The 22,667-nt window shown below is 34.6% G+C and overlaps 1 protein-coding gene across 8 annotated transcripts in view; it reads right to left on the bottom strand.

The window, feature by feature from the left end:
• The window catches only part of CREB5 (cAMP responsive element binding protein 5), a 268,675-nt gene that overhangs the window by 188,643 nt on the left and 57,365 nt on the right, over positions 1-22,667 (bottom strand). For 5 of the 8 annotated variants that reach the window (XM_087918363.1, XM_087918367.1, XM_087918370.1 and 2 more), the window contains exons 3-6: positions 15,343-15,440; positions 13,004-13,124; positions 10,778-10,849; positions 6,236-6,329 (exon numbers count right to left, since the gene is read on the bottom strand). In XM_087918363.1, coding sequence (XP_087774489.1) covers positions 6,236-6,329; positions 10,778-10,831 — 148 coding nt within the window. In that variant the 5' untranslated portion in view covers positions 10,832-10,849; positions 13,004-13,124; positions 15,343-15,440. The remainder of the gene's footprint in view (positions 1-6,235; positions 6,330-10,777; positions 10,850-13,003; positions 13,125-15,342; positions 15,441-22,667) is intronic. The other 3 variants (XM_087918368.1, XM_087918364.1, XM_087918366.1) reach the window with 2 other exon arrangements.

The raw sequence follows: 22,667 nt of genomic DNA, 5'->3' as shown, positions 1-22,667 counted from the left end.
GTTTTTTTATTTATTTATACATGGTTTAGTTTCTCTCTCTCTCTCTCTCTCTCTCTCTCTCTCTCTTTCCCTTCCCTCCCCCATCTCTCTTGTTTCTTGTTTATGTTGCTCTAGCCTTGGTCAAATCTTAATGTTTGATATAGGCCGATATATAAATGCTTGCAATAAATGAATAAGTAAATAAATGCAAAAATATTTATTACACCATTTCTATTTTTAGAAGTTTGCAAAAATTAGCATATAGAAAAATTATAGATAATATGAGAAGTAAAGAATTCTTCTAGGACAAGATTTAGGCATACAGTATAAGGCTCCATTAGGAGAGGTTTAATGTGTGTTAGGCTTCCAGAGAAATGACAATAAATTCTAGTAGAAGCTACATATTTCCAGTATTTTTGAAATAACAGCTATCTAAGGAAGTTATCAGCTTCTGTGCAAGAAAAACAGTAGTTCAGAATTTATATCAAATTAGATTGTGATTCTGTTGTGTTCTCTTGCAGTGCTATTCTCTCTGAAAAGAAGTGACCATTAATGATTGTTATTTTTATTCCTGCTCTTCTATTTAAATATATCAAGTAAAGCTAGAATCTTCTAACTGATAACAGAGCCCTGGCCATATGGGAATCAATAATTAAAGCAAAATCCTGTTTGGATCAATCTTCCAGCATTTCAATTTGCATAAGTATGCATATGGAAATGAACCAGCTTTTTCTTCTACAGCTATTTGTGCAGCTGAGGGAGATGCGCGCATGTGCATGTGTGTGTGTTTGTGCATGTGCGTGTGCATGTGTGTTTGTGTGTGAAAGCGAGAGAATAGATGAATACTATATTTCTCTTCTTGTGTATGGAAGGATGTAGATAAAGGGTCTTCAAACTTGGCAAGTTTAAGACTTGTGGACTTCAACTTCCAGAATTCATGAGCTCACATGACTGGAGGAGGAAGTTGAAGCCTACAAGTCTTAAAGCTGTCAAGTTTGAAGACCCCTGATGTAAATGATAGGTATAGGTCTGGGGAAGACAATATGGGCTGGTTTACTTCTTCATTAATTATGTTTCTAGTTGCTTCTTTTAGACTTAGGTTGTGTGTTTACTCACTGTGGCCTACTCACTGGTATGGCAAATAAAGAAAATATATTTTTTCTCTTATTTTCTGAATGATCTTTGATCTCTTGGAGCATTGGTTTCTTTACATTTACTTCTAAAAGTACTTAATCAAAATATGTATGACTGGAATGAATGAAAGAAGATAATAGCGGGAGGGAATGGATAGGGGAATTTATGTATGTTTAAGAATACTGCACCTGAATTTGCTAAAGGGCAACTACAGCTATGATTCTTTTCAGATGCAGATGACATGAAACAAGTTTGCCAAAAATAAGGTAGAAAAGAGAGATAAATGTCTAAAAGGAGAGTATGTCTGAAGGCATACAGCCTCTCCCTATCATATATCATCTCCAAATTTCATTAAGAAATCTCAGAATAAAACATTTAACTTTAAGGAATCTAGATTTCCCGAGGGATTACTTCTATTTGAGGAAACAGCTTTTCCCTCATATCTCTCTATCAAACGAAAAATGAATTACTGAAATAAAAATTAAAAAAAAAAAGACTATGCACCCTAAAAAATCAGGCCAACAAAATTGCTGTTAAACTAAATCAGGGTGTGTAATGTGTAGCCTTCCAGATGCTTTTGGGCTACAACCTTCATCATTCCTCATTCTTGGCCAAGACACATATGGAAAATTAGATCCCCCAATCTTGAATTTGTGGCAAGCTAAATCAAATATATTATCAAAGGATTGCCTAAACAAAAGCTTCTTAAATTTGTTTTCCCCAGGAACTTTTCCCACTTTTAAAAATTATGGAAGACTCAAAAGAACTTTTGTTTTTGTTGAGTTATATGTAACAATATTTTCTATATTAAAATTTAATTTGTACACTCAGTGCTTCTATTGTAATTGTTAATGAGATTTAAATATTATTTTTCAACCCAAAGTGGCAAAAAAAATTGTGGACCTTTGAGTCCAGAGCATTTTGCGGGACCCATAGAGATCTTAGGCCAACACCATTTAGACAACTCCCTGTTTAGAACACGTTTTTGAACCATAGGGGCAAATGTAAGCATGTTTCTTTGGGGAAAATGAGTTGGATTAAGGCGTTTATACAGTATTTATGCATGATATATGCATTGTGTGCATATTTTTTCTTCTATTTGCTATTGTCATTGACATCAAATTTCACTTTTTATCTACAAAAAAAGAAAAATCTCATTGCTGCAAGAGATGTTAAAAGCCAAGTCTTCTTTTGCACCGATTATGATTTTTAGATCTAAGATCTGAATAAACCCAACCCACTCTGGATCTTATCCAATACTCCAGGCTAAACTTACTGATCACTCAGCATGGCTTGCTTCATGCTTAACTACCAAGATTAGAAATGAACTTGGAGACAATTCTGAAAAAATAACCTCCAGCTAATTTCCCTTTGTCAAATGTTTTGCAAATAATCTCCTAATTTCATTTGCATTCAACAGTTCCAATTATCTTTAATGTAAAAATTTTAGATTAAAACAAAGTGTAAATTTATGAAATGTACCAGCATGAACTTCTGCTTTGTTATCTTTAAGCACCAAGAATTGCATTTTTAAAAACTGCTGATTAGTCCCTGTAGTAAAAGAAATGAGGTTTTTTTTTAGAAATTCAAAAATTAAAATGTGGGTTTATAAAATATGCAACATTTTAAAACAGTGTGCATATTTTAAAATATTTTAAAATATTGTTTTCAGTATCTATTTAAGCTGCTGAGTTCTCTTATACAGTAGAGTTGTAACTATTAAAAATAAGTGGACAATTATTTGTTATATTCTTCATCTGCATCTAATAGAAATCTTTCCTTAACTCAACCTTATTGTCTATTGTGATACTTAAAATAAATGGAAACTACCTCATTAAGCTCTAATAGAGCAGGTGCCCTATGGGATAAATGCATTAAGACATTATTCTTCTCACAATTACTTCCTCCCTTCTGATGTGTGTTTACCTATGGCATTTTGGCAATTTACTTACTGTGTTTCCTTCAGTGATTGTCTAAAAGTGATGAACAGTCTGACTCAACTCCCGGGAGCCAATCTTGTAATATGTAGTTTGGCTTCCTTTGCTTTGAATAAATTGTTGCAAGAGCAAAATCCAAGCTGTATGACAAACTTACTATTCCAGAAATAGAACATTCTGGCAAACTCCAGGGTATTCTGATTCTCTTCTGGACCACACTACTTTGAGGGTGATCAGTCTTTTAAATCAGAAATGGTCTGTGGCATTCCAAACATAATCTAGCCCTAAGCAGTCCTCGTCCAAACAACTATCTAGGAGGTAATGCCCACAGTAGTAAGAATTGGTTCAGTGATCCCACTATAACACATAGTCCCAGCTAACTTCCTGTAGCCAAGTATAATCTCTGGAAAACTCTAGAAGTGCATGGTTATCTAATTTAATTTATTGATTTTTTGTGACTTTCCCAGCTCTCACTTTTTGTAAGTTCTCATCTAATAAAGGATAATGATACATATCAATGCTTTGTATTAATTTGATTGTTTCCAGTGAAGATATTTCCCAAATTGTTATATTGTTCTCATTAAGGAGGTGATAGCATTTATAGTAAAGTATACTTATAGTAAACAACTGAGCTGAGCACACTTTCATTTTTTTTTTAAATAAGGTGGCAAGGTTATTCATTTTGACTTTTATTTTAGGAAAACAACTGGAAAGATTATTTAGTATGCATGGAATTAATGTCCAAATAGGAATTTTAAAAGTTGTTAAAGTTTCTGCATGCTGCTCTTTAAAAGCTATAATGGATGGAGGAAAAGTGGTGATGGAAAGATATATTGTGTGTGCAGTGATGTATTAAGCAGACTAAGCAGATGCTTAGGGCACCAGGCCCAAAGGGGGCACCGCAAAAACTTTTATGTAGCCTAAGCTTGGCTTCATTTGTACAGTATGTACATAGGAGGGGGGCACCAAGATTTGTCAGCGCTTAGGACACCAGCGAGCCTTAATCCACCACTGTGTGTGTGTGTGTGTGTGTGTGTGTGTGTGTTTGTGTTTATGTGCCTTGTGTGTGCATGCATGTGTGAGTCCAAGCCAGTCTTAACTCTTAGGAACTGCCCGGACAAGTCACTGCAGATTTCCTGGCAAGGATTTTTGGAAATGGTCTGCTCTTGCCTACCTTCGAGGGCTGGAGAGAATGACTAACCCTTAGCAGACTTCATAGTTAAGGCAAGCTTAGAACTCATGGTCTCCCTCCAGTTTCTGACTGGTACCTTAATCACTACACTAAGTTGGTACTGCAATGAATACTGAAAATGCTTGTTCTTTAATGTAATGTACTGCTAATCTTTAGCTGAACAGCTACATTTTGCAGTGAAGGAACTAGTATGCTAAATGGGCCATGTCACCTGGACAGTACAATATACCACCTCAAATCTCCTGCAGGGCTAGAAAAGGGATAGTAACTGAGATAGTACCATGTGGCAAAGAAAAAGAAAGAAATATATAACATCTGTATGATACTAACTGCAAATGTTTGGGCAACGTTTTTGTGGAGGATTGGGAGCTAAACAGAACAGAAAAGTATACTACTTTATATGGAATAGATATGAGCTGAATTTTCTTCACCGCTGCTATCACCACCACTTTCACTATCCACAACAGATGGCAAAGCAAGACAGATTTTGTTCAGACATAAGTTATGCATTCCATGCAAACATGAGGAAATAGATTAGGTAAAGAATCATCTTATAGATTAGTCCAAAAGCCTCTCTAGTGTATTGTCTTCTTTCTCACCAGCCAGTGTTTGTGAGAAGCCCAACAGCAGAACATGAAGCAGGACCAATTGCAGGCTGTCTTTGATCCTTGAGTTAAGATATAGACTTCATAACTAGTAACTTATTTGTTTAAAATTCTTTTGGAAGCCATCTAGGTTGGTTGCCATCTCTCTCTCTCTCTCTCTCTCTCTCTCTCCTTCCTCCTCCTCTTTCTGAACTTCCATAATCCAATTATGTACATGCATTATTGTATAAATAAGCTCCTAGCACAACTATATCCACTGTCCAGTTGTATATAGCTGGTTTCCAACTTTTACAATCAACCAAGTTGCAAGGGCTGAAACCTACCAATGGAAACCAATGGAAACAGTGCAAGAAACAATGGGGAGAAAATACAGCACTGTTTCTCAGTACTCAGCACTCTACTAACTGGGAAATTTAAGAAAATCCACACATCTTAAAGTCTTCAAGGTTCAGAAACATTACTATGAAGATTTCCTGCTTCTTTTTTGCAAAGTTAAAAGTCGCAATTTTTAGTATAAAAGTAGCATTTCTCCTTTCATGATATTGTGACCAGCTTCCACATCACTGATGTCCAATCTCAAACCCCAAAGACATCTGATTCAGTACAATACAAGGTCAAACAAATGTCTTTTCATAGGGTGCCCTGTGAAGGAGGTATTTAAGGTTTTTAATACATTTGGGGAATAGTTTCTATATTGGTCATGTGTTGCAATGACAAATACCAACAACAAAGTGCAAGCAACCAAATAATTTATGACTAATTTATACAAAGGAGTGTTGGACTTATAATTTTAAGTCATTTGGGGACTTACTGTGTCTGTATACTTTGTTGATTTCAGCTTGCTGTACATGGACCAGAAAATCTGAACTAACTCATGGCATAAAGCAGGGATTTCAAATTCAAGGCCTATGGGCCAGATGCAGCCTGCAGAGTGCTTAGATCTGGCCTGCGAGTTCACCTTGGAAACAGCAAAGGACTGGCCCGCGATGCTTCTGCCAGTGAAAATGGAGCTCAGGAAGACTGCATACAGCTCTCCCAAGTTCCATTTTCACTGTCAAAGTATTGCAGGAGGCCATCACAGCTGAAAATGGAGCTCAGGAGCCCATTTTAGCTGGGAGAGCACTTGGGCTGCCACGTGCACCTTTGACACAAGTGATGTCGAGTTGGACATGCCCACCATGGCCAAACGCATCCCACCCACCTCCTGAGGTCAAACACAACCCTGATGTGGTTCTCAATGAAATCGAGTTTGACGCCCCTGGCATAAAGCAAGAGAACAATTATATTTGCCTCATTTGCACACAATCCAATAGCTCCAGAACATTCGTATTCATCCTTATCAGAACAAAATAGACAACTAAATATCTTTCTCATACCTGTCTTCTCACCTGATAACATGTTGTCTGTTTTTAGTGAAGGAAACTTCAAAGTCATTTCATGTTTGTGACTGTGGATCATCAGATGGTCTTCTGTTGGAAAGCGCTGTTGGATAAAGACAGTGAAAAGTTTCAGCTCCTGAAATAAGGACTGGAAATTTATTTTTTATTTTAATATTCCAAGCATTAAAATGACAAATAAGGAATGTGAGGAATGAGTGAAATTAAATGATGGAAACAATTGTGACTGAAAGCTTTCTTGTTATTTAAATGTAAGAGTTTAAAAGAATATTTCATGTCACTGTTGTAAACCAGCCAAAGTTACTTAAGTGGAGTAAAAAATTAATAAATAAATAAATTATACATTTTCCAAAGAAAAAGTTTTCATTTTTTTGGTCTATGTGGTTTTTGCTTTTCTGTCTTCCGGTTTGCCACTGGTTAATACATTTTGGGATATACAATCTTATGAACATATTGAAATTATCTATTGATATTATTATCCTCTGAGAAACTGTCTGTGAATAGCTAAGGCAATGATTAATGGTAAGGTGACCAACTTTTTCACAATGAAAAGGAAGACACAAATAAATTAAAGAAAAAAAACAAAGCCAATTGTGCATGGCGCACTTTGTGCATGGCGCACTCTTGTGCACAATGCACTCTTGCGCACAGTGCACTCTTGCGCATGGCACACTCTTTCAAAACAATTCTCCTGTGTGGAGCACATGTGTCTCATAATTGCATCGATTTATATTGACTGTTTCCTAGTATGATTTGATTGTTGATTGTACCCTATGACTATCATTAAGTGTTGTACGTTATGATTCTTGATTCTTAACGAATGTATCTTTTCTTTTATGTATACTGACAGTATTTACACTGAGATAGATTCCTTGCGTGTCCAGTCATACTTGGCCAATAGAGTATTTTATTTTATTCTATTCACTGCACTGTACCGAGCCTTGATGAATCATCAAATACAAATATGTCACATCACACACAATGGATCGGATTGGCATCGATCAAATATGGAGATTTACAGATTAGTCTTCAAATATCAGAAAGGAGGACATGTAGGAGGACACTTTTTGAGGGAGACAATGGAGAAAACGACCTATAAATTGACTACAGAGCTGATTGCATCAAAAGAAAGTCACACAACCCAAAACTCCACATCCAACCCCAACCCATCCAATCCAACATCACTCTAAACTAGGCACACATGCCCCTAACTACCTCTATCCCAACCACAACTGGCCTTAAATGCAAGCTACTCAATGCAAGAAGCCTTATAAATAAAATACCTGAATTTTTCCTCTTACTAAATATGGCTGAATTCGACATTATATTTGTCTGTGAAACATGGCTCAACGCACCTCTCCCTGACTCCATTACCACAGTAAGAAACTATCATATTTACTGATCAGATCATGAAATCTGTAGAGGAGATGGTGTTGCTATTTTCTATAAAAAGTTCCTACATCTAAAAAACATCCAAGTTACCCAGGAGCTTGCTATTCCTGAAACCATCGTCTGTGAATTGTCCTTAAATATCACATTTCAGTTCTTACAGAGCCCTGGATTATGACGTTGAACATGCAAACAAGCTAAATACACTACTAACATGGGCAACATCCTGCCCGCACACTTTTATCAAAAGAGTCATCAAACTATATGTGCCATTAACAACTCCCAAAACCAGAAAAAACAAATTACCCAAAACAATAAGGAAACTTCAATCCAAAAAGAAATCACTTTGGTGGAAAAACAAATCTGGTCATGTTGCCAACTTCAAAAGCTGATACAAAAATTTATGCCACCAGATAAGAACTGAATGCACCCATTATCAAATTAAACAAGAAGAAAACCTTCAACGCACCAATTCCACCCACACTTTCTACAATTTTGTAAACAACAAACTAAAAGACTCAAGGTCCATCCCACCCTTGAAAGAACTTAGTGGTAAAGACAGCAACGATGACACTATTAAAGCCAACCTCTTTAACACATTCTTTGGCTCAGTATTTGTAAACAGCAATGGATCATGCCCAGTATTTCCTAGTCGAACCACAGACAACTACAAACATCTAATACATATTGATTTTACAGAAGACAATGTTGAAAAAGCACTAAGCAATCTAAAACCGTCTCTATCTATTGGTCCGGATGGAATATGTGCCTACTTCTTAAAAAAGCTATCCACTGCCATAGCTGAACCTCTAAGCAGAATCTTTAAAAAATCTTTCATGACCAACTCCTTGCCAAAACTATGGTCATAAGCCACAGTCATCCCCATCTTCAAAAAGGGAGACCCCAGCCTAATTGAAAATTACAGACCAATCTCTTTATGCTACGTCACCTGTAAAGTCATGGAATCAATTATTAACCAATCCATCATCCTCCACTTAGAAACAACCAACCTACTCTTTAATAAACAATTTGGTTTCAGGAAAAAACTGTCATGTAATCTCCAACTCTTACACTGCAAAAACATATGGACTACACAACTCGATCAGGGCAAAGCAATAGACACAATCTATATAGACTTCTGTAAAGCCTTTGATTCAGTGGTACATGACAAACTACTCCTAAAATTAAAATCTTATGGTATCTCTAGACACCTGCATAACTGGATAGAAGCATTCCTGTCAAACAGACAACAAATGGTCAAAATTGGGAGTGTCCTATCAAATTCTGTACTTGTCAACAGTGGTGTCCTCCAAGGCAGTGTTCTAGGACCAACTCTTTTCATACTCTACATAAATGACCTCTGTAATCATATCAAGAGCAACTGCGTTCTCTTCGCTGATGATGTAAAGCTATTCAACACCACAGACAATACTGCTACCCTTCAAAAAGACCTTGACTATGTATCAGAATGGTCAGACAAATGGCAACTTCAAATCTCAACAAATAAATGCTCTGTCCTGCAAATTGGCAAAAAAATCAAAAAATAAAATACAGACTGAATAGTCAAGACCTTGTTGATGATCCAAACTCTGTCAAGGATCTTGGAGTACTCATCTCTAATGATCTAAGTGCTAGAGCCCACTGTAACTACATAACCAAAAAGGCGTTAAGAGTTGTTAACCTAATCTTACGTAGCTTTTTCTCTGGTAATATTACACTAATAACATACAAAACATTTGCCAGACCAATACTCGAATACAGCTCATCAGTCTGGAACCCACATTATATATCTGATATTAACATAGTTGAGAAAGTCTAGAAATATTTCACAAGAAGAGTTCTCCATTCCTCCACTTGTTGCAGAATACCTTATGCCACCAGACTTGAAATTCTAGACCTAGAAAACCTAGAACTACGCTGCCTTCAGTCCGATCTAAGTATAGTATATAAAATCATACATTGCAATGTCCTACTACCTGTCAATGAATACTTCAGCTTCAGCCATAACAATACAAGAGCAAACAATAGATATAAACTCAAGGTTAATCGCATCAAACTTAATTGCAGGAAATACGACTTTGGCAACAGAATGGCCAATGTCTGGAATACTCTACCTGACTCTGTGGTTTCTTCCCCAAACCCCAAAAACTTTAACCTTAGACTGTCTACTATTGACCTCACTCCTTTCCTGAGAGGTCTGTAGGGGGCGTGCATAAGTGCACCAATATGCCTACCGTCCCTGTCCTATTGTTTCTTTTATTTATTTTTATTTTTCTTATATGTATCCATGTATTCATAACTATGTTTTTACTTATACCTGTTATCTTGTAAGCAATTAACAAAAATAAATAAATAAAATGATTAAACTTACAAAAGGAGGACTGTCCTCCCTAAAGGAGGATGGTTGGTCACCTTATTAATAGATTTGTATGAAACGTTCAAAAGTGGTGCTTCTTATAGCAGATCAGATGAAGGTGAGCAAGCATTAAAGTATTTCTGTGATGAGAAAGGGAGTACCAACAGCTTTGAATATTGTCCCTTGTATCTATACAAGTGTTCAGCGGACATACATCAGCTGGGACTATGTCCTTTGCAAAATACCCTTTGCACATCCAATTATTTAATATTACTTCATGCATATGAATGGTTTAGACCTTTATAGGCATGCTCTGGTTTTTTTTTTTACAAGTATGTCAGGGAACAAAACAACACAGCGTAAGAAGTTGGAGGAGGCCTCCTTCAGAATTATCTGGCTTTACTTCTTCCAGGATATCATGCAGAAAAGGATGATTATCCATCCTAAAAAGCATCCTCAAATGTTCTGTTTTTCAGATGTTTTCTTCAGGATAACTGTTATTTAACCCTTATGGTCTATTCAATCTTAAAACCTAGATTACATTAATGTAATAAAATATTTTAATGAAGAAATGTTTCTTATGGGTATATTTTGGTTAGGCATGTAACTTGTTCTGAGGCATGTTCATTGATACTAACCAAAATAGCCATATTTATTATGAATTTGTGTTTTATGGCATGAAGCTGCAAGGGGAAAGAGCACTTTAAATTATATAATAAAATTTGAAATTATGATAGGTTAGCATGGTGGAACTCTACTACAGCTTTATTTTTGCAGGTTTAATTCACCTGTGAACAGCCTGGGGCACTGCAGACAAAAGGTCTCTCTTGTTCCAAATTCATTTTTGATTCTTCATAAATCTACACATTAAAAGAAAAGGGGGAATGAAAAAATAAACCCATCAATATAGCCATCCATAGCTTTAGCAGATATGGAAAATACAGGCCAGACTTCTCACACTGGTTTCTGCAGATGTGATAGATTATATATTTCAACCATCTGGTTACTGTGGTTGGAAGTTAAAATAAATATTACAATAGCTGAGGTAAGTCTGCATTTTAACATAGACCTTTCCAACTATTTTTTTTACTTAATAACTTAATAACTGAAATACAGTTGACACCAATACATATGCTTTCTAAATTTTTCAGTGCAACTTTACCAATTAGAAAGTATTTACAAAAAAGTATATTTGGAGAAAGTGTGACAAAAACATATTCTATAAGAGGAAGTTGTAAAAATATGTTTGTTAAGAGACATAAGTTGCAAGCATATACTCGAAAATAAAAACAGTTCAATGGAACATGTCTATGACTTAATACAGAATTTTAACAAATAAATTCACAATGATATTTACACAGACTTCTAAAAAGATATTCAATATATAAATAGATATGAATAAATTTAAAAGCAGAAAGGTCAGAAAAATTAGGATTCAGTGTTGAAACTATCAACCATTCCCATCAAAATATTATAAAATTTCAGAATGAAAAGTGTATAAATACTAAATTACTCTGAAAGAAGGATGACCCTATATTTCCACATTTCTGGAAATAGAGAATTAGATTCACTGAGAAGAAGCTACTAGAAACAAAGATGGTCCTTCAATTTTTTTAAAACAAAAAAAAATCAGGGTAAGAGACTAATTTGCTTGTGAATATAGCATCTGAATTTCTGTTTGGAAAACATGTTGTCTGTCTGCAAATAAACATTTGGCTATTGCTTGTCATATTTTAGTCTAGTACAGAGATGTCAAACTCAATTTCATGAGGGCCATATCAGGGTTGTGGGGAGGTTGGAGGGGTTGGTCAGAGTGGGCATGGCCAGCTCGATGTCATTTTTCATCATGATGGCCTCCTGCAGCCCTATGCCAGCAAAAATGGAACTGGGATAGAGGAAACACACTGCAGAAGCACAAATCTGAGTTTGACACCCATGGTCTGGAAAGTGCTTTGTTTTTATTTGTTCATCTACACAGATGAATAGAAGTGGAAACTATTATTGAAAGCTTACTTGTTTTTCATTTCCAACAGTTTTCCATTTGGTAAACTTCAATTTTATACTTTAAAACAATTTTACAGTAATACTGTTTTATTATAATTTGAAGACAAATTAAAGAGAATATTTTTCATATTCTCTTCCACGTGTACGTTTTGTGCTATTTTGGGATTTACAATTCTGACTGATTCAGCGAATTCATTTCTCAGAAACAGGTTGAGATCTTCCCAAATTTCACTGCTGTTTGACCTGGTTTCTTCTTTTAGTTGGAATTTACTGTAAGGATTTCAACTTCTAGCTATAAAAATATAAAAATGTTCATTACTTCAACCATTAAAAAAAAATACAATAGCTACAATGACTACTATGGTACTCCGGCATCTAAGATTATCACTAAGCATAGATTTGAAAAGAAGAGAATTATAGTGGTACATATTGATGATTCCAAAATTATCAAAAGCTCTTCAAGGCATCTTTGCATAGATTGAAAATGTCTTCATTACCTGATCAAGTTATAAATATGTCCAGATCAAATACTGAACAAATGTATGTGAAACAAATTAACTCAATTGACTACTTATTATCTCATTATTATAGTCCTTATTAGCAAAAGTCAAGTCTGCCACTATTTCTTTGAAGCAGATTCACCTACTCCTCAATTGATTTGGCTTACATCTATGAGAAAAAGATAGGTGCTGCATAGGGATATTGTATGTCATAGCAATTTATGTGAAAGGTGTACTCAAGTCACAATTCTTAAAGTTACATCATTACTATTTTTTATTTGATTTTCAATTTGGTGGAGCTGATAATCAAGATAAATTTACCTCAGTTTTCTGATGCCTTTAGTTAACTGGAGATGTTTCTTTTTGAAATAGGTTGATCTACCAAGTGAATGCCACAGCTATATGTTTGTATTAAACAAAACAACTTATTTATCAGGGGTGCAAAATGCTGCTTCTCATTTCATTCTACTTTTAGAATGTTTTGTATTAACAAAACTTTGAGAAACTTACATTTTACATTTATCAAGAGAGGGAACCAAGCTGACTTGCTTACATTCTTCAGTTGCAGACCAAGAAGAGGGTGCCAAGGAAGAGTCCGTCACTGTTTCAGTATTATTTTCTTCTTCAAACACTATTTAAGAAAGAGGGAAATTGTTGGTGAAAAAAAGTTATTTCATTCATCTTACACAGAAAAAAAACTGTTTTTGATTACAGGATAAATAACAAAGAGGAGCAACAAATTATATTCTTACTGAAAGTAAGAAGAGCTGTATCAGAGCTGTTCTGAGTATTTTTTAAGATAATAGAATTGCAAGAGGTCTTGAAATCCAACCTCCTGCTTAAGCACGAGACCCCATGCCATTCTGGATAAATAGCTGTCCAAACTCTCCAGTGTTTGGAAGAAGGTCATTCCACTGATTAATTCCACTGATTAATCTCAGTGTCAAAATTTTTTCTTAGTTCTAGGTTGGTTCCGTCCTTGATTAATTTCCATCCATTGATTCACTCTGCCCTCGAGTGCTTCAAGGAACACCTGAGATTGTCACCAAGCACTGAGGGGTTGTGACAGCTCTTCAAATATTGGAAGACAATCCTGCCCACTAGTCCTAAACTTCAGGCAAAACCTTGGAGTACCCCACAATTCCCTCTATATAGATATAGTTCCATTGGGTGAAGTTGGTCAGCTGGTAGTGATGCTGTCTATCTCACATTTTTTATCTTTCTATGAAATAGCTTGTTGTCTAATGTGCCATAAAATAGAAATAGCAATAGTACTTAGCTTTATATACTGCTTCATAATGCTTTACAGCCCTCTCTAAGCGGTTTTATAGAGTTAACAATCTGGGTTCTCATTTTACTGACCTCAGAAAGATGAAGGTTGAGTAAACCTTGAGCCAATGAGATTTGAACTGCCAAATTGCTGGCATCTGGCAGTCAGAAGAAGTAGCCTGCAATATGGCATTCTAACCACTGCACCATCACAGCTCATGAAGCTAATAGTATATTTTTTAAAAGAATAATGGTTGGAGGAAGAGCAACCACACTAAATTGTTTTTCTGTCCAAAGGCATACACTCCATGGTAGTAAAATAGTACTTTAAAAAAAAGGCTGTATTTCATTTTATTTGGTATATAGTAAAGACACTATAAAAAAAAACAGACATGATGATGGAACCTAGAACCCAGGACTAAATAAGTGTACACCATTATTGATACAGTTCATTAAATCAGGTAGGATAAAATCATATTCTACATTATTATAATACAGATGTCTTGTACACTGTGTGCATGTGGGTGGGAAATTTAAGTTCCATTAAAGCAGTTTTCCAATTAATTTCCCACCTTATGGAGATATTCAAATGCCTTCCTATTTTCCAGAATCTTGCCACTGCCTATCAGGCTACAACCAAGCAAAGAATACCATCTGCTCTAAGAAGAGTTTTCAACCTTAGTAACTTTAACATGTGTAGATTTCAACTCCCAGAATTCCCCAGCAAGCATGTGAGAGATATAAATCTACACATCTTAAAATTACTGAATTTGAGAAACACTGTTATAAGGTGTCATTTGAACTACAAAACATTATAGACATTGTCTTTTGATGTTTCTTAGGTCAAGTAATGGTCTTCGTAACCATTGCATATCTACTCCTCAGTTGCCATCAAAAGATAATGGTTGCGTACATTATTTTTGGTATTTATTTTACCATATCTGTACATTGTTATGCCTATTCTGAAAGGATTTTATTCCCTCTGAGATTTATAAATTGTAGGTGCTAATTCAGAGCTTTCTGTGACTTAGAACATGGATCCTTGAAGAATTGTCTTCTAATGGGCCTGCTTAGGGACCTATCAAAGAATTCCCAAATTTGAACTTCTAGTTAGGCAAAGAGGAAAAGCTCCTAAATGTTACTCAAACCTCTCTTTGGAACTACAAACAATCTTTATTTTCTCTTTTCAAAAACGCTATCATATAATAATGTTAATTTAGAATTATTAAAGAATATTAGTGTATTTTTAAAAAATAAGACACTTTACTGTCTTATTACTATATGATTTTTTTAAACCATATTTTTATTATTTCTATACTTTTTGGGTATAGAAAGAAATCTTTTTTTAGAAAGATGGCATTATAACATTCTAAATAAATAATAAATACAATCATGCTTGTTACAACTAAATTGTGCTGGATCTATTATTTTTAGAACTGCAATGTTAAACATGCATAATGTCTTTCTATTTTTAAGTTTTTGATACTGTTGTGAGAAATTTTGAGTTTATCAGGTCACAGTGAATGACTATAATCTACCATTTAATCATATGTCTTCAACTGGTATGGTAGTTTGTTTACCTCTTAATATGAATACAGTACAGATGAGTTAGTTACTCCAGGTTAAAAACCTTAGCAAAGAATCAAATGTTCTCTCGTCTTGGCTCACGATGACTGATCTACAAGAAAATGATATTGAAAATAATGACATTTCACATTATCCAACACATTTGTTTCAGAATAAATCAATATAAATAAATAAAGGGAACTGAAATAATAAAAATCATAAGGACAACACTAAACCAACCTATCAGAACTAATTTAGATGTGATTTTGTTTAGTGATGCAGAAGAAGTGACCACATTATTGTAGCCTGAACCATTACTCCAACCATATCCTTCATATTAAAATAATATGGCAAACATATGCCCAAACATACAATTGCTTTGAAGTCAAGTTTAATATAATAGAAAAGGGAAAAGGGAAGATTTTCTCTAAATGAGCTTGACTATAGGGATTATATAGATACTTCCGTGTAATTTTCTCAGTCAAAATATATAAAATAAATTTTTCCCAGCCTCCTTCTGCAATATTTTAAAAACTCTCCAGGCAAAATCTTTATCCCCAAGATTTCTGGATAATGTATAATCCTGGTTCAAGCAAGTTTACTTAGTTTTTATTTTCGAAGGTAAACTTATCTCAGCTAGGTACTATGAACTGCTGGGCTAAGATGAATTTACTAAAGGCTAATTTACCCAATTTCTGGAATGGGGAAAAAAGCATTTGGCTTCATGAATTGGCTATGCATATTTTTATATATTTCTGATGTGTCTTTGATACATATTTGTTCCAATGGCAGTTAGTGCACAGCACACAAGTAGATGTGAGTATACTGGAATATACTTAAATATACAAGAAAAAAATAATAATAGTCCTATCACAAAATATATTATCTAATTCTGTTGAAGTATTAATTGAGCTATTCATCTGCTATCTTGATTCCCCAAGGTGGGAGATCTATTAACTATTCATCTGCTACCTTGATGGGCATATTTGTTAGAGATTAATGTAAAAAAAAACATAGAATTTGACAGAGCCAATTATAACACAATAATTAAAGGATGGATCAGAAGGCTAGTATAATTTAATCAAGCTAGGCTAATCAAGCTAAATGAACAAAAACCTTTTAATAATTCGATGGGAGACTGCTAGGAGATTCAAAGGCTATAGAACAGACTATATACAGAACTGTCAAAATGACAACATGAAGGTGTCAACACCTTAATTGGAGTAGGAAACTTTATTTTGCTGTAAGTAGAAAGAAAGGAAGGGAGTTGAGAGATAATCATTCTTCAGCAACATCTATGCTTAATAAACATCTGGACAATATTAAATTTGATTTTGGTTAATTAGAACAGAATAGGCATACCTTTTGAGCAATCCCACTAGACCACAGAGAAACACTAAAAAAATAAATGAAGCAACCACCACTTTATTGGAAAGATCATCCCTGCAATAATTTTGAGATCAGTTTTCCTCTTTGTTTTACATACATTCCTTCTTGATAGTACAAACCACAAGTTTACCATTGCACTATCACCGGTAAGGAATGGTGTGAAATAATTAGACCTAAGAAAGCTCATTTTGTTTTCCACCTTGGAAACTAAAACAAACAGCAAAATAAAATATCCACAAAAATGTGTATGGCTTTATGGCTAAGAATATCACACAGGCTTGCTTCCTGTTCCAATGTTATTCTTGAAGTGGGCTGCAGTCAGAATCTGATTTTCATCGAGCTATTATTATTTGCAGCTGCGTGACCTTCTTAACCCTGTTTCGAAAGTGACATTTCAGCCCTTAGTTTCAAACTGGCTGAATTTTCAACCTTGTGATTAACCCTAAAATAAAGGACAGGCTAATTGTTGTCCAAACCTCCAGTGTAGGTCAGAAGCTCGGTCTTACATTTTTGCTATGTCTGTTTATCTGCCTATTCATCCATTCATGTAGAAACATGCAAAGTTTTAGTGGAATGTGATATCCAGATGGATTTGCAGGAAAAATATCTGATTATGAGTGGAGAAAAATCCTGTTTTTTTAGTCATCCAGGTCATAGTTGTCCCAAAGTTGCCTTTTCAAAAGGCAACTGGACTTTTTCTGTTTTTCTTCAAAGATGTTTTACTTCTCATCCAAGAAGCTTCTTCAGTTCTAACTGTATATAAATCCTTCCATTCCTACCATTCAGTCACAAATGAAGAAGTTTCTTGGACAAAAAGTGAAATATCTTCCAGGAAAAGCAAAGAAAGTCCACTTGCCTTTTGTAAAGTACCTTTAGGATATCCAATGCAGTATTTCTCAACTTTTACAACTTGATGTGTGGACTTCAACTCCAGTGTGTGACATGAAACCAGTCAGTCATGGTTTATGGAAGATGTGGGAAATACCACACTATGTTCTTTGGAACCATCAGAACCATTCCCAGATCAAACCACTGAAATTTTTGACTGTTAGGAGTTTATTTTTTCCTTACCATTTATAAAATAGTGAAAATGCTGGGCTTCATGCATATATTTTCCCTTGGCTCCCAACCATTCCAAAATGCTCAAGCAAACCTTCCAAAATCACATATTCCCATTATTATAATGTTACCAGCATCCCCCAGTGATTATTTGAGGCCTACAATCATAGATGATGGTTTAAATCATGAATCAGTGAAAAGTACCCAATTGAAGCACCCCAGGCAAATGGCTGTCTAGTCTCTGCTTGAACACATACTTTCTCTGGTTATATTTTTGAATAGCTTACTCTCAAGAGATTTTTTCCCCTATTGTTCAGTCAGAATCTGTCTTCTTGTAGCTTAAATATATGCAATAAGGTGGTAATTCTTTGGTTCACAATGATTGTTTTTCATTAGGTTTAGAAGAACAGGAACAAATTCAAGAACAAATTCAGTTGTTATTGCATTCATTCAGGAATAAATTCAGTTGCAACTGCATTCATTAACCATTGCTAAACAAACCAAGTCTTAATACAACGCGGAAGGAGGGTGAAGGTTTCCATCCAGATGTTCATCATGCATGATTGCAGGTGTTTATTCTCACTCTAGAGACCAGGAGTAGAACAACTGAAATCCAATTTTCAATTTGAGAATTCAGTCAGCATTTCTGAGACAGTCTCTTTCTATAGAGAGGCCAAAAACTGGCATCTGTTCTCCACACAGTAGTGGAGAAAAAGTTAGACAAACTACACATTTGAAGTACATCTTGGGGTGGGTCTCAGCCTAGTTTTGCCCATGTCGGCCAGGAATAATTTGTGAAGGACTAATCCCAATTCAGATCATTTATCTGAACTGTAAACCACCAGATTACACACACACACACACACACACACAAACACACAGAGTTTCATCCAAACTTTCTTCATATTTAGCATCTGGAGCAAGATGTGTTTTGTTCAAACAATGCTAAATGCTTTTCAGAAAAGAAACAAAATAGGAAACAGGAATTCTTGCCTTCAAGGTGAAAAGAAAGGGAATATGTTTAAGCACAAAGCTCATGCCAGCTTGGAACCATAAAAACTATAATTAACTCTTACACTTGCATTTTAATTTATATTTGTCAGTAAGATCTGTCCTGCTTGATATGAATAATGACCTATATAATTATATTGAAGTTGGGAGCATTCTAATAAAATAAAGTTTGTGTTTTACCAAAATTAAGATACATGTTCATTCACTATATAAATTTCAGTACATAATTATTATATAGTTTGGTTAGTATTCTAATATCTTTAACTATAGTATTAATTCTTTCTATCTTCCAGAATATTAACTGACTACCTATTTTGTGCCATTACCTACAAAAATTCATTTCACAATAAACTAATTAAACTCTCAAGACCATTGGTCCAAATTAATGGCAAATTTTGTAGAATTTATCAAAGGATAGCATAATTCAAAATGTAGAGACAAAGAGTTAATAGCAAATTTTGTTACCAGCTTCTGCCTGTGTGAGAAAATCCCCACTTCAATTTTCAGGATCATTGCAATGAAATGGAGTATGGTATTTTCCTTCTGTCCAGCTAAAGTGTTTGTTTTAAAAACAACCAGCATAAAGATTTCCACATGTGGACATAAGGATTCATTATTACATATGTGGCTATTATAATTAAGGGCCTGTCACAAAAATTAAAATATTTCCAAATAGGTCTGGATGCTTGGAATAATTCCACATTTGGAATTCCCTAAGTAGGTCTTAGCATGATTGAAAGCTAGCATTTAAATTTTCAATGATGCTTTGGTGAAATTGTATATAATTATATATATGTAGTGCCAATGTACAGAAATGCAATCAAATTGGAGTATATTAAAAAGGAGTGTCATCTAAAAGCTTTTCTTATAAATTTATTTTTCCAAGAAACACCCAATAGGTAAAATAACAACAATCATCACTTCAGACAATAAAGAACATATAAAATACAGAGTACAGGTGCAAATAAGTGTAAAGTCCATCCCTCAAATTAACTACAATTTTTAACAACCATCCTGCATTGTTTACTGTAGGATTTAGATGTTAATTTGCCGTTTGAGATAACATTGTATAAAAAGAATATTACAAGGAATTAATTATAAGAACATAAAATAGGAAAATATAAAGAACATTGCTTTAATTTATATCAGAATATAATTCTATTTAGTTCTTGTATCCTTTTTCCACCATAAGGCCTAATGTAATAGTGCTTTATTTTGTGATCCCCAGCATATGCTTCTGGTGCTACATAACAAGGCCTACAGCCATCATGATTAATAGCTACTGACAAACCTTATCTTCCAAGAATGTATTTTATCTCACTCTTAAAGCCAATCATTCTTTACATTCTATAAATTAAACAGGTACTGAGTGAAAAAGCTCATAATTAAATTTATGGAATTTGTGGCCAGAAAATATGGCAGGAGTTAACACATTAGAGAGAAGCATATTTAAAGAATAAATTGTTATAAGCTTCCTATTAGTGAATATAGATGTAGAAAAGAAGAGCATACATAAATTCTAACTAAATGTTATATCTAAGCTTAAGAACAAATTAGCTGTAAATCTAAAATTATCTAATGGGAACACACTGAATCTTTTTAAATTTTGCATGTTCAAATCATGATTTTTGAAATAAAGGATTTTTATTATTTAACTTTTGTGAATGGCATCAAATTGAGGATTGCTTTAAAGATCATTTGCATATTGCAACCTTTAGAGAATTCTGCAGTTTTGGTGTTAACTGGCTTCAGATATTGAGAGCATGTTGCACTGACAATGTAGGCTCTGCAGTTATTACCAATTCAGCTTCAGGCGTAATCTAAGAGTATTGGTTTATACCTGCAAAAGCACAAAATCAGTAGCTTGAGTTGGCCCTGCCCACTAAAGCACTTGGAGAGGTGGGATTCTCATGGGCCCACAATTCTGGAAAGTGATGGGAGCCAAGGATAGAAGGTGTTGTTCATCAGGGGCAAAGCCAGGGAAGATCAGTATATTATAGCCTTCTCTTTCATGACTTTCAGAGGTTGTTAAAATGATCTTTTCTGAAGAACATTTTAATGCCATCTTTTACTTTTTAATTATTATATGGTGTTAGAATTTAGTTTATTTTTGTTTTAATTGTACTGTAGGTATATTAATTTTTGTTTATTTTTTGCACATGTTATTATCCAGACTTGTGAGACAACAACTAAGATAAGAAAGAAATTATTCTGTGGTTTATGCCTCTCTTGTAAGACAAGCTTTGACAGGCTTGGCCCACTTTGGATCCTGTTGATTAGGCAATAGCACGTACTAAGGCCTAGAAAATGGGCTTTTTCTATCATTCATGATCTATCAGCTACCACTGAGGTTTACTCCATTTGAGATTTCTATGATCCCACAACTTACCATAACAACTGATTAGCACTGACAATTTTACCTAGTTTGCTAATAAAAGTTTGCAAGAAAATAACCAAGCTCAGAGAACACTCAGATATCAGCAGTGAAAGACTCATTTATTTCCAAGGCAGATAAGTATCATCATATGATTTATTCTTATGTTGTTGTCTCTGCTAGCGTGGAATGGATTTGTTATTGTTTTGTCCATGTGATGGATTTTATTGATGATTTTATAGCTTCTGTGTATGTCATGTCATCCTGAGAATTTGGAGTTATTCAGTCTAGAAATTTGATAGCTAAGTCAAACAATAAATAATACAATTCCAAGTCATGTTCTTGAAACTAGATCAGATGTTTGAAAGCAATGGCAAAATTAAGATTTGCCATTAACATTTTTTGCCCCAGCAAAAATATTGGACCAAATTTGTCTGAAAGATAAATAGGGACAAGAGAAAAAATAGCAAGAAGAGAAAGAGAGAGAGAGAAACAAATAGCAAAAGAATTTTGGGAGACTGGAAAACTAAGAAACTGATCTCCCGTAGCATTTGAGTAAGTAATAGCTATCCTGCTAATAGCTTAGCAGGGAGAGACTTAGCTAATATTTCAGTGAAAAGCTACTAGAAAATTTCAGAGCTCTGAAAAAAAAAAATCCTACAAGACGGTTAAAAAAAATCATTTCTACTTTATTTCAAGAAAATGCAATGAATCCATGAAATCTTCAGAAATCATATTTGACTTAAAAGAATCATTCCATATATCAATTATAAGGCTGGCTATAAGGCTGGCTTGCAATAACCCGGACAACCATTAGACTGCAGCAAACAATCAAGGTTTTCTATACCCCTTCTTTGCTATTTAGCGTCATCATGTTTTGCTACTAAGAACTGGTTAACAGTAGCAACAAAATTTCTGCTTAATGTTTTATCTCATTTACAAGGTTTCACCATATGTGGACATTCACAAAACCCTTGGATGGGACCTCAGAGCTCTTCCAAAAATTCCCCAGGAATTCTAATTTATAACTAGAAAAAGTGGGGAAGATGAAAAACATAGAAATGTATTAGCTAACTTTAATTCATTTAATTTTAAGTAAACACAACGGATTTTCAGTTTTATCTTTCGTGCTTTGTTAGGGCAACCACTAGCCTGCTCTCTCATTTTTGTTCTTCAGCACTTTTTAAAAAGCAAATATGGATTATGCCCTCCTATTATTTTGGAAACAATTGTAAATTGGATGATCAAAGTTACAATCTGTTGGTTAATTTAATTTGTGGGAGTCATCTCAGGATTGCTTTGGCCAGTCCTGGAATGGTGGGAAATTATATTTGTACTGTAAAGTCAGTGTTAAATGGATGAACATCTCTGGGAAGTCGAAAACTGCTAGTAAAAGCAACAGCTGTAAGAGGAAAGGCATAAATCAGACCACTGACAACAAATTCTTAGCAACTTCTTTTAGATATACATACAAAACATGAGACACTTTTCAGCATTTACCAATAG

Source organism: Pseudonaja textilis, chromosome Z (genome assembly GCF_049901715.1).
Source record: "Pseudonaja textilis isolate UNSWEBS1 chromosome Z, rPseTex1.2, whole genome shotgun sequence".
NCBI classification, from domain to species: Eukaryota; Metazoa; Chordata; class Lepidosauria; order Squamata; family Elapidae; genus Pseudonaja; species Pseudonaja textilis.
This window is presented reverse-complemented; position numbering and strand designations above follow the sequence as displayed.